The 12,878-nt window shown below is 38.4% G+C and overlaps 1 protein-coding gene across 1 annotated transcript in view; it reads right to left on the bottom strand.

Moving 5' to 3' along the window:
* The window catches only part of PDS5A (PDS5 cohesin associated factor A), a 164,854-nt gene that overhangs the window by 75,892 nt on the left and 76,084 nt on the right, over window positions 1-12,878 (bottom strand). Inside the window, exons 12-16 of the mRNA XM_003258602.4 lie at window positions 11,492-11,643; window positions 9,800-9,913; window positions 7,903-7,984; window positions 6,319-6,367; window positions 5,932-6,071 (exon numbers count right to left, since the gene is read on the bottom strand). Coding sequence (XP_003258650.3) covers window positions 5,932-6,071; window positions 6,319-6,367; window positions 7,903-7,984; window positions 9,800-9,913; window positions 11,492-11,643 — 537 coding nt within the window. The remainder of the gene's footprint in view (window positions 1-5,931; window positions 6,072-6,318; window positions 6,368-7,902; window positions 7,985-9,799; window positions 9,914-11,491; window positions 11,644-12,878) is intronic.

The following is a 12,878-nucleotide window of genomic DNA, read 5'->3' as shown; positions in this document are numbered from 1 at the left end:
GCTGTAATGAGCTACGATCACACCACTGTACTCCACAGACTGGGCAACACGGTGAGACGCTGTCTAAACACACACACAACACACACACACAAAGAGAGAGAGACAGAGGCCATTCTCAGATTTGTCTTCTCTTTCATTTCTTCTCCAAGTGATGTAACTGTGCTAATACATAGAACCAGGCCTGAATCTCAACACTTCTGAACACAACTGCAAAGAGGCTATCTTCTTCCCTAAAGCATCTCCTCTGATATCCAGTCAGCCAAACTGAAAATATAGCAGTCGTTCTTCACACAATGGTCTAATTCCTATTCATCCTTTAAGACTCAACTTAGGAGTCACTTATTCTAGAAGAAGCCATTCCTGGACCTATTTCCACCCCTGCCTGGAATGAGTAATGCTCCTTTATTTTACCAAAGCACACAATTCAATGGAAATATTTGTCAGCCTCTGTCACTTATTCTGCAAGCTCCATGAGAAACTATGTATTATAAAATTTATTTAATCATGCAGTGAATTGTAAGTGTGTGATCAAGAAAGATATTTGGACTTCTGAAGATACAATGCATATCCAGGTAATTAGGTAGAGGAGGGTTTTTAAAAGTGTAGTCCATAAACCACTCACGTTGAGACTTGGTTAAAAGATGGAGAGATTCATGATGCTACATCATACCTATTTTAAAGATCCCTACTCTTTGTAAGGGTAAGACCTATAAAAATGACCATTTATTGAAACCCTGCAGGCAGTGCAGGGGGCCCTGCATTAGGCCACATATAAAATTTCATTTTACATTATTCTTTTAAAAATCCTATGAGGTTGATAATATTTATAGGTGAAGAAAATGAATAAGGAGGCTTAAAAATACTGAGTAACTTACTAAAGGTCATATTGGTAGTAAACGATATAGCTGATATTCAAACCGAGAACTGTTTCATTAAATGCTGAATAAACAAGCTTCCTGGAAAATATTAAAATTTGGGGACCACTCTCATAGGGGGGCAATGGAGCATAAACTAGGATGCACAGCTGAAGCTATGGCAAATATGTGGTCCTTCTCTAGGCAAGGTGTAGAAACCTAAAACCTGAATTCTAAAGAGAAAGTAAATCTATATATCACATTTCAATTCCACCGCTCACTCTCATTCATTATATCCCCCACCCCACACACAAATACACATGTCTCAGCTGATAATCTTTGCTCAAAGTATTTTTGCTAAGATTTTTCAGAAATGGAACTTGGACAAAGAGGGAAGAAAATATGATTTCTATGCCTACTGACTCTCATACCAAGTAATATCTACCTCTTGAGAAGTGAGATATGATTTTAATTTATGAAAATAAGGAGGTAGTGATAAATACACATTAGGGCACAGAGAAGGAATTCTCAAGGATGGAATGCAAGCTACACAGAATGAGAGAACTAAATTTTACATTTGCATATTTTTCTTTATTCTTCTACATCAGAAGAGGAATGGGGCTATTAGAGGAAATATGTAAATAATATTCAGTAGCCCATAGGGGAAAGGACAAACTCATAGAGGTACTCTAACAGAGGTTGTTTTCATGTGTGCCTAAGGAGTATTCTAAGTCCCACTTTACATATGAGAACATATAGTTAAATAACATACTCAAGTCACACAATGCTAATATAAGAGCTAGGAAAGAAGGTATAATGAACTCATGCTCTTACCACTGCAAGTGCAATATTCATTTCTACCTCACTGGTTCCTAATATCAAGAGCACTGATTGGCTATACTGTGTGGCTGTTGCATTCACAGTGTTAGGATTACAACAGTGAGCCACCGCGCCCAGCCTTTTCAAGCTATTTCATTGTCTGATCTAATTATAATAGTAGATTCTCTGCAGGACACAGTACTCTGGAACTAGAATTCTAAATGCCAAAGAAGTCAATGAAACTGTTAAGCGTTTTCAGCAAATTACTCAGCTCAGAAGTACAAAGCTTATTGGGCATGGTGGATCATGCCTATAATCCTGCTACTTTGGGAGGCCAAGGTGGGTAGGATCACTTGAGTCCAAGAGTTCAAGACCAGCCTGGGCAACATGGTGAAATCTCGTCTCTATTAAAAATACAAAAATTAGTCAGGCATGATAGCGCATGCCTGTAGTCCCAGCTACTTGGGAGGCTGAGGCAGGGGGATCATTTGAGCCCTAGATGCAGAGGTTACAGTGAGCTGAGATTGTGTCATTACACTCCAGCCTGGGTGACAGAGCAAGACTCTATCTCAAAAAAAGAAAAAAATAAGTAAGTAAATAAAATTTTAAAAAGAAGTGCAAAGGTTGAGGTAGTCTGGGCATTTGGCACATCCACATTCCTAGCCCTGAGAGATAAGCCCACTCTTCTCTTCCCTAAATTGGTTTTCCTCCCCATGTCCTCCTAATTATTGGTATTCAGATCTCTATGCTGAATAAAAGATACATGTTCTATGCAGCTAGACCTCTTTGCATATACATCTATTATAGTCCTTATCCTTTATAAGTTGTTTTAAAACTATCAACTCTAATCCCTTCTAGAACAAAGTTAGACATATGTAATTGAAATTACATTTCTCTTATTTGTCTCTATAAGCCTGGTCCCAAGCATAGTACTTGACATTTATGTGTAACATTGTGAGAAGGATTATTTATTTAAATCCAATAGGGCAGTGCAGGGCCCTTACACGGAGAAATACATACCCTCCCCCCGCCCACACACACAAAGAATTATCCATCACTCAATGGTGGAGACAGATTTTGAGAAAGGTGTTGTTAACGGAATTTCATCATGTGAACATCAGAGTACATGCACACAAACCTAAATGGTATAGGGTACTACTGCTATGCTACAAAACTGGACAGCATGTTACTATGCTAAATACTGTAGGGAACTGTAACACAGTGGTATTTGTGTATTAAAACATTATCTAAACATAGGGTAAAAATATAAAAGATAAAAACACAATATAAACCATATAATAAAAATGCCATATAAAAGATAAAAAAACAGTCACCTACATATAGAGCACTTACCATAAATGAAGCTTACGGGACTGGAAGTTGATCTGGGTAAGTCAGTGAGTAAGTGGTGAGTGAATGTGAAGAAATAGGACATTACAGTACACTACTGTAGACTTTATATATATAAACACTGTACACTTAGGCAGCACTAAGTTTAAACACTTTTTCTTTCTTCAATGATAAATTATCCTTAGCTTTTTGTAATATTTTTACCTGATGAACTTCAAGGGTTTGTTTTTGTTTGCTTGTTTGTTTTTGAGACAGAGTCTCACTCTGTTGCCCAGGCTGGAGTGGAGTGGCGCGATCTCAGCTCACTACAAGCTCCGCCTCCCGGGTTCAAGCCATTCTCCTGCCTCGACCTCCAGAGTAGCTGGGACTACAGGCGCCCGCCACCACGCTCAGCTAATTTTTTTTTTTTTTTTTTTTTTGTATTTTTAGTAGAGACGAGGTCTCACCGTGTTAGCCAGGATGGTCTCGATCTCCCGACCTCGTGATCTGCCCGCCTTGGCCTCCCAAAGTGCTGGGATTACAGGTGTGAGCCACCACACCTGGCCGAGTTTTTTTTCTTTTTTTTTTAGCTTTTAAAAAGATTTTTGGAGATAGGATCTTGTTCTGTCACCCAGGCTGGAATGCAGTGGTGTGACCATAGCTCACTGTAGGCTTAAAATCCTGGGCTCAAGCGATCCTCCTGTCTCGGCTTCCGGAGTAGTCAGGACTACAGGTGTGTGCCACCATGTGCAGCCAGTTTTCTTTAATGTTTTGTAGAGGCAGGGGTCTTGATATATTGCCCAGGTTGGTCTTAAACTCCTGGCTTCAAGTGATCCTCCTGCCTAGGCCTCCCAAAGTGCTGGGATTACAGGTGTGTGAGCCAATGCACTGATCTTTTTTTTTTTTTTTTTTTTTTTAGCTTTTTGACTCTTTTGTAGTAACACTTAGCTTAAAACATATTTTGTGTACAGCGGTAAACAAAATGTTTTCTTTCCTTATATCCTTATTCTACTAGCTTCTTCCTATTAGAAATTTTTTTGGCTGCATGTGGTGGCTCACACCTGTAATCCCAATACTTTGTGGGGCTGAGGCAGGTAGGTTTCTTGAGCTCAGGAGTTCCAGACCAGCCTGGACAACATGGAGAAACCCTGTCTCTACAAAAAATAAAAAATTAGCTGGGCATGGTGGCATGTGCCTATAGACCCAGCTACTCAGGAGATTGAAGGGAGAGGATCACGTGAACCCAGGAGGCTGAGAATGCAGTGGGCCATGATAACATCACTGCACTCCAGTCTGGGTGACAGAGCAAAACCCTGTTTTAAAAAAAAAGTTTTAAAACTTTTTTTTGCGCAAAACTAAGATACAACCATACACATTAGCCTAGGGCTACGCCGGGTCAGGATCACCAAGATGTCACTAGGTGATAGGAATCCTTCAGTTCCGTTATAATCTTTTTTTTTTTTTAATACTTCAAGTTATGGGATACATGTGCAGAATGTGCAGGTTTGTTACATAGGTATACATGTGTCATGGTAGTCTGCTACACCCATCAACCTGAGTTCTGTTATAATATTATGAGACTCCCAAAATATATGTGGTCTTATCTTTGGCCAAAATGTTGTTATGCAGTATACCATTTTAGATACATCAATAATCTTTTGCCTGGGTGTGTGGCTCATGCCTGTAACCCCAGCACTTTGGGAGGCCGAGGTGGGTGGATCACCTGAGGTAAGGAGTTCAAGATCAGCCTGGCCAACATGGTGAAAACCCATCTCTACTAATAATACAAAAAATTAGCCAGATGTGATGGCGCATGCCTGTAATCTCAGCTACTCGGAAGGCTGAGGCACAAGAATCATCTGAACCCAGGAGGTGGAGGTTGCAGTGAGGTGAGAAGATCACATGAAGGAGTTTGAGACCACCCTGGGCAACATAGAGACAAAAATTTTTATTTTTTCCTTTTCTTGAGACAGTCTCATTCTGCCACCCAGGCTGGTGTGCAGTGGCATGATCTCGGCTCACTGCAACCTCCACCTCCCAAGTTCAAGCAATTCTCCTGTCTCAGCCTCCTGGGTAGCTCAGATTACAGGCATGTAACACCACACCTGGCAAATTTCTGTATTTTTAGTAGAGATGGGGTTTCACCACGTTGACTAGGCTGGTCTCGAACTCCCAACCTCAGGTGATCCACCCGCCTTGGACTCCCAAAGTGCTGGGATTACAGGTTTGAACCAATGAGCACAGCCTACAAAAAAATTCAAAAACTTAGCTGGGCGTGGATGCGTGTGCCAATAGTTCTAGCTATTCAGAAGGCTGGGGTACAGGATTCACACGAGCACAGGACTTTAAGGCGTAGTGAACTACGATTGTGCCACTGTACTCCAGCCTGGGTGACAAAAGGAAGACTATCTGACGAAAAAAAAAAAAAGCTGAATAAATGAATGCATAAGTTTTCCCTCCTGATAGCTTTAATTAAGCATATTGGTTTTATATGAAATGAGTTCAAGAGTAGAATGAAGAAGTCTAGATAGGAATTTACTTTATCTGTAAATGAAACCAGATATATGGCAATGTTACTACTACTAATTTATTGACAACGATTATTTCCATTCTAATACATGAAAGAAATGCTCATGCACACAAGCATTCAGAAAATACTTAATGAATGTCTACTAAGTACAAAGTACTTTATCTTGTAAAATTCCTAAGACCAATCTCCCTGGCTTAGTTCTTTAGTTATTTTCCTGGAATGTGGCTGAGAGTGAATGGTAAATAGAGAATTAACTTGACAACAGATATACTCCAAAGTAATTCAGAGCTCACAATATTGTTAAATTTACACACATCACTGTATGTAAAACAGACTTTAATGAAATACATATTTCTGTAAGTAAAGCTAGAGAAAAAGTGTAAAGTATGATTTACTAACCACACAAATATCTGCTTGTTTGCAAGAACAGGTTGGGCTAATTAATAACTCCAACTGAGACCGAAGTTTCTCATCATCGCCAAGAACCTGGTTAAATTTCTTCACAAAATCTTGTGCTTTCCCAGGGTCAGGCAAATTCTCTATAAAATTAAAAGAGAATCAATATTAGAGAAGGAAAAAAAAAACTATTCTACTAAGCTAAAAGCAGGTGCCATGAAAATATTGTGGAGCCACTAAAAGAAAACCAACCTAACTGGTTCTTAGAAACAAAAATTAAGATAAAGATTGTTTTCTTTTACTTAACATTAAATCAATAGTCCCACTGGGTAAATACTTTGTCTGTATTTATGTTTACTACCTGTTTAGTGAGTAAATAAACATACTCACTTGCTATGGTCATCAGTTTTCCAAACATGGCAGAACAGTTAGCCTCTGACTGAAATTTAAAACAGAAACAAAAGAACAACTAGTCATATGTGTTAACAAATTTCCGTAACAAAAATCAATACTCATTACTGTACATTTTTCATGATGTTAAAAAAAAAAGTTCATCACAGTCTGCTCAATGGAAAATGGTTTTACCACATATATACGCTAAACTAACAACAAAGAATTACGTAGTAGCAACTATTAAGACAAATAGAAGTAAAGGAGATGTTGGGAGGAAGGTACTTAAAAAACCACAAGTATACAACTTTCACAAGAAAGTTACATTGCCAGAAGACTGAAAAAAGATCAATGAAGCAATCAACATGTAAACTTATCATATCAGAATTACTATGAAACTACATGCCACAAAAAATTAACTAAAAATATAAAGAGGAGAAACTTTTTTTTCTGCAATAGAGTTCTGTTAGCTACTTTGTGGCCCATTACTTAAATACCTTCAGGAAAACCTCCTTTCTAAAACGTAACTTCCCTTTCCTGTATCCCATAAAGCATTACTTTATTATTAGTTTTAATTTATACTAAATTTGAATAATTTAGTTCAAAAGTTAGAAAACTATGCCCCCATGAGCTACCTGTTTTTGTTAGTAGTTTCGATGGAATATAGTCATGTCCATTCATTTACTTATCGTGTATGACTAAGTTTGCAAAGGCAGGGTTGAATATCTGACCACAGACCCTATGCCTTGCAAAATATGTTTTTGCTATCTGTTGATTTATTTTCAAAGTTTGCGAGGCTAGGTGCAGTATCTCACACCTGTAATCCTAGCAACTTGGGAGGCCTAGGCAGGCGGACTGCATGAGCCCAGGATTTTGACACCAGCCTGGGCAACATGGTGAAAACTCACCTCTACAAAAAACATACAAAACCGAGCTGGGTATGGTGGAGCACACCCGTAAATTCAGAAGGCTGAGGTGGGTGGATCACCTCAGCCCAGTGACATGGAGGCTACAGTGAGCTGTGATCGTGCCACTATGTGACAGCCCAGGCAACAGAGTAAGATCCTGTGCATTTAAAAAAAAAAAAAAGGAAAGTTTGCCCGCCCCTGTTCCAGCATCCATGTGTCCTTGAGGGGTCTGTTTATATGGTCCCTGGTTAAGAACACCTATTCTAGTGAACACACTTAAAAATGTAAAGTTTTTTTTCCCCACCTTGCAAAAATTTAACGGCTTGTCTTTTTTAGTTTGCTATTGGCATATTTATAGGATTGATATCTGATATTCACTCTACACTGAGAGACCATGAATCATGCAGTGAAAAAGAAATATGATGTCTAATGTAATTTTATCTCAAAATTTAATTCTAATTATTTGAAAATTGATTATATATAAACTCTTAGTATCTAAAAACTTTATATAAACTAGAAAACACCATTAGCTTGGACAACTACAGAAATTATATTTAACTGACATTTGGAAAATAAAACAACTGAGATACTTTTTCCTTGCTTCATTATGTAGAACTACAGAAAATCTGAACAGTGACTACAATAAACTATGAATTTAAACAAATCGTGAACCTACTGTAGGCTGCTTGTGCAAATCCAATAGTTCGCGTACATGGCTCCGAAGCATGTTCTGACACTTCCACATTTCATTGAGAGCTCTGTAAAGTTATGAATATGAAAACACACACTACATAACAATACTGGAAATTATTCAGCTTTACAACCTTTCTTGTTCCATGCTGTATATACACCATTCTTCTACATCTACCTAAAGGTTTAAATACCAGGAAATATATTTATTAGGATTTAAAACAATTTAGTACAAATGGTAAATATAAGCCTTCTTATGAAAATATTTGAGAGGTTTAGAAAGATTAATAGGTAATAAAGAGACTGAAAGATGTACTAAATACAGGTACCTAGAAAGTTCTGGTACAAGGAAAGAAAATCTCAAAGTGCAAGGGACATACAACAAACTGAAAAACATGTATACGCTTGGAGCACAGGGCATATGTGTGGAGCATAAGGAAGCTGGAGCATTCCACAGACACAGATCAAATCATGAAGGCCTTATTAAAAAGGCTAAGGCATATACATGAAGCACTATAGACTATTTTGAAAAATGAAATATCAAAAATGATGCAGATTCAAGATGCCAAAATTTACATTACTGTGTTTATTCTAAACTTTTCTCTCTCCAGGAACACAGATTTTCTTCTCTCAGAAATCCCATCCATATTTCCAGGTGCCCATACGACCTCTGAGAAATTACTAATCTCTAAGCACTCTTTGTCAGATATTTTGAAATGTAAACAAACATCAAAACCTCAAGCAAGGAAAGGGATTAGTAACCACGATACAACATTATCTTAATCAGATTTCTGCCAAAATGACAGTCTTTTTTTCTTTTCTTTTTTTTTTTTTTTTTTTTTTTTGAGACAAGTCTCACTCTGTTGCCCAGGCTGGAGTACAGTGGGATAATCTCGGCTCACTGCAACATCTGCCTCCTGGGTTCAAGCAATTCTCCGGCGTCAGCCTCCCTAGTAGCTGGGATTACAGGCGTGCACCACCACACCCAGCTAATATTTTTAGTAGAGATGGGGTTTCACCACGTTGGCCAGGCTGGTCTTGAACTCCTAACCTCAAATTATCTGCCTGCCCCGGCCTCCCAAAGTGCTGGGATTACAGGGGTTAGCCACCACGTCCAGCCTAAAAATGCAGTCTTAATCTAATAATGCAGGAACACTTGAAGAAGCCACAATGGCAAACTGTCAAATTCCTAACTCAAAATTCTCTCTCTTTTTTAAGACAGAGTCTCACTATGTTGCCCAGGATGGTAAGCTTCTAGGCTGAAAAGATCCTTCCATCTTCAGATCAGAATTCTTAATGACATCACTCATTTACTTTGTGTATTTTTGACAAACATTACATATACTATGATGTACAACATAATATATGTATATATTGTAACATTTACTTTAAAAAAGATCTATTAAAGTGAAATGACCACACATCCTGGTTGGCCTGGGACAGTTTGATTATGCTGGTTATCTGAGTAAAAATATCAATAGTGATCCCTTTCAGTCTGAAAATAATCCAGTTGGACCATCCCACACAGAGAAGATCTGAATATGTTCACCCAACAAAGAATCAGTATTCAGTTATTAGGCTTAATATTTAGTCTGGAAGGATAAAGCACCAGTAGTTTTAGACACTAGCCACAGGTATTTTGATGTGGTCATTTATTTGAACACTTGAAACCATCCTACTACTGACCTGGCTGCCAAACACGCCTACACATATAAGAATAACCTGAACATAAATCATAATATTTTGTCTATAAATATTTACCTGAGGTTCTTGATTCAACTATAGAAGCAGCAACAATCCAATCAATAACAACTAATTAGATAAGATGAAGTAATTTTATGAAATCCTTAGGAAATACAGCAGTTATTTGAAAAGTAACTTACTTTACAGCATTTGGATCCAAACTAGCATATAAGTAATATAAGCATTTCATTCTCTCTTCTGTTTCCAGGTTGTGGGGGACAAGATACTGAGCAAAGATTTTCTCTACCAACAGTCTAGGAAATAACAACAACAACAAAAAAAACCTAAGTGACACAATTATTCTATTGTTAAGAAGCAATTTTTTTTTTTTTTTTGGAGAGAGGGTCTTGCTCTGTTACCCAGGCTGGAGTACGGTGGTGCGACCTCGGCTCACTGCAACCTCTGCCTCGCAGGTTCAAGCGATTCTCCCACCTCAGCCTCTCCAGCAGCTAGGACTACAGGCGCGTGATACCATGCCCGGCTAATTTTTATATTTTTTGTAGAGACAAGGTGTCCCTATGTTGCCAAGGCTGATCTGGAACTCCTAAGCTCAGGCAATCCACTCGCCTCAGTGTCCCAAAGTGCTGGGATTATGGGCATGAGGCACCGCACCCAGCCAACATTTTAAGTTTTAACCATCTTGTGCCAGGGTACCATATCAAGATAATAGCTATGTGTGCACATACAATGGAAGATATCAGTTTATAATGACTTCCTTCCTTGGAAAACTTTCAGTACAGTTTAGCTTTAGAGACACGGTTACTGTCTGTGGCTTTATAATTTATCAGTATGAAACATTCGTTCTAGAAGGTTTAAATGTTATTCCTAAACACAAGGTGCTAGGCTGTTCCACCTATTCTTCTTCAGCAGTCTAGAACAAGAGCAAATTCATTAACGCAACATATAAAGCTATGATCTGCGGTAGAGCTAATTATCAAGAAACTCATTAATTTCCTCTGATTACAGTTCAGCCCATTTCTCATTTTGTCACTTAGTTAAAAACAGGGGGATCCTCCTTCATATTACTTCCGAAAATGTAGTTTTTCCTGTGTACATCTGATCATTGTTCTCTCCATAATCTAAATTCCTTACCAATATTGGAATATCCTTCTTGCTAGTACCTTTTGCTTGTATCTTCTTGCTTCTATTATTTAATATCACTGGATTAAGAATATACAAGGTCTCTTAATTAACAAATGAAATACATATCCAGTGATGCCAAAGAAGTTAGTTTAATGAAACAAAACAATGGAAACTATTCTGCACACACCAAGTATCATTTGTATGATCCAATGTAGAATTATAAGTAATATTCATAAAATGAAAACAACTTAGTCATTCCTCTATTGGTAGTGGTGTAAAAAGGAAAGTAACTAATAGTTAACTGAATAGCGCTCTCTTGCCACACATTGGGCTAGGATGCTTTACATTCATTATTTTATTTAATCTACATGATAATCCTGTAGGAAAGGCACTATTATTTTTCCTTTTTATATAAAACTGAAGTGCACAAGACGTTAATGAACCTGTGTGAGAATACACATCTAATAAAGGGCAGAGTGAATATTTGGTCTCTAACTCCAAAGTCCATGCCTATTTCATATTATAAGGCTACCTTATAATTGTGGACAGTCTTGTTTAAACACAGTATATAAAAACATGTAAAAAGTTATCTCTAAACTTAGAAATAAATGACTAATCAAGTTGAATAAACTTAATTTTATTTATGAAGTAAATACATAAAAATAAGAAATTACTAAAATATTAAATAGATTTTTTTTAAGTAAAAAGTAGTTTTATACTCAACCATTCTACCAACATATTAAACTCACTTGTCGTCAATGCTGTTCTGATAATAAATATGCAGAAGTTTGTCCTTTATCCAGCTGACTTTCTCTGCAGCTTCCTTTCCTGCTTCACCATGAAGACAGTATTTCTTATAAAGCTGAGCCAGACCCATCATAGCTTCTTTTCTTACTCGCCACTAAAAAGCACAAAATGTATTAGATGAGCAAGATAACAAAACTCTGTACTAATCTCCAAAGACTGCCTTGGCTTCATTAGGTTGTACAGTCTTCTGTGTGCCTTTATAAACTGGCACACTATTTCTCTTCAAAAGAGGCTTTACAAACTTTTTTTTTTTTTTTTGAGACGGAGTCTTACTCTGTCGCCCAGGCTGGAGTGCAGTGGCACGATATTGGCTCACTGCAAGCTCCGTCTCCCGGGTTCACGCCATTCTCCTGCCTCAGCCTCCCAAGTAGCTGGGACTACAGGCGCCCGCACGCCCGGCTAATTTTTTATATTTTTAGTAGAGACGGGGTTTCACCCTGTTAGCCAGGATGGTCTCGATCTCATGACCTCATGATCCACCCGCCTCGGCCCCCCAAAGTGCTGGGATTACAGGCGTGAGCCACCGCGCCCGGCCTACAAACAATTTTGAATCTGTTCCTATTTAGAAATTTTCCAATGCAAATATTGCTACTTTTTTCTTTTTGAAGAAATGGGGTTTCGTTACGTTGCCTAGGCTGGTCTCAAATTCCTGGACTAAAGTGATCCTCCTGCCTTAGCATCCTGAGTAGCTAGAACTACAGGTTACTGATTTTTTATTTCCCTTGAAAATTAGTAATAACCTTATGGGAGATTTCATTTGATTCTATTCAAAGAAAATTCACCAAGTTTTAGAAGTGATTATATTCCCCTTGCAAACAAAACCCCTATTATCTGGAATGTTTTAATTGCCAGTTACATCCCTTTAGATGTTAACTTCGGATAAGAACAAAGTTCACTATCAAGAATTCTGGGCCAGGCACGGTGGCTCATGCCTGTAATCCCAGCACTGTGGGAGGCCAAGGCAGGTGGATTGCTTGAGCTCAGGACTTGGGGAACTGACTACCCAGTGAATCTAAAATCCTAGTAAATCTAAAATTGTAGTGAATCTAGGAGTTGAGCTGGCTGACTACCCAGTGAATCTAAAAATACTCTCACAAGCTGACAAAACCTGCAGACTCACACAGAGCTTCCAATCAGCTGTTCAGTGATTCAGTTAAAAATCTGACCAAGGGCGGGCATGGTGGCTCACACCTGTAATCCTAGCACTTTGGGAGGCCGAGGCAGGCAGATCACCTGAGGTCAGGAGTTCGAGACCAGCCTGTCAACATGGTGAAACCCGGTCTCTACTAAAAACACAAAAATTAGCCGGCCATGGTGGCACGCACCAGT

The sequence above is a fragment of the Nomascus leucogenys genome, chromosome 20 (genome assembly GCF_006542625.1).
Source record: "Nomascus leucogenys isolate Asia chromosome 20, Asia_NLE_v1, whole genome shotgun sequence".
Classification (NCBI taxonomy): Eukaryota; Metazoa; Chordata; class Mammalia; order Primates; family Hylobatidae; genus Nomascus; species Nomascus leucogenys.
Note: the sequence above shows the minus strand (reverse complement) of the source record. Positions and strands in the feature narration are given on the sequence as shown.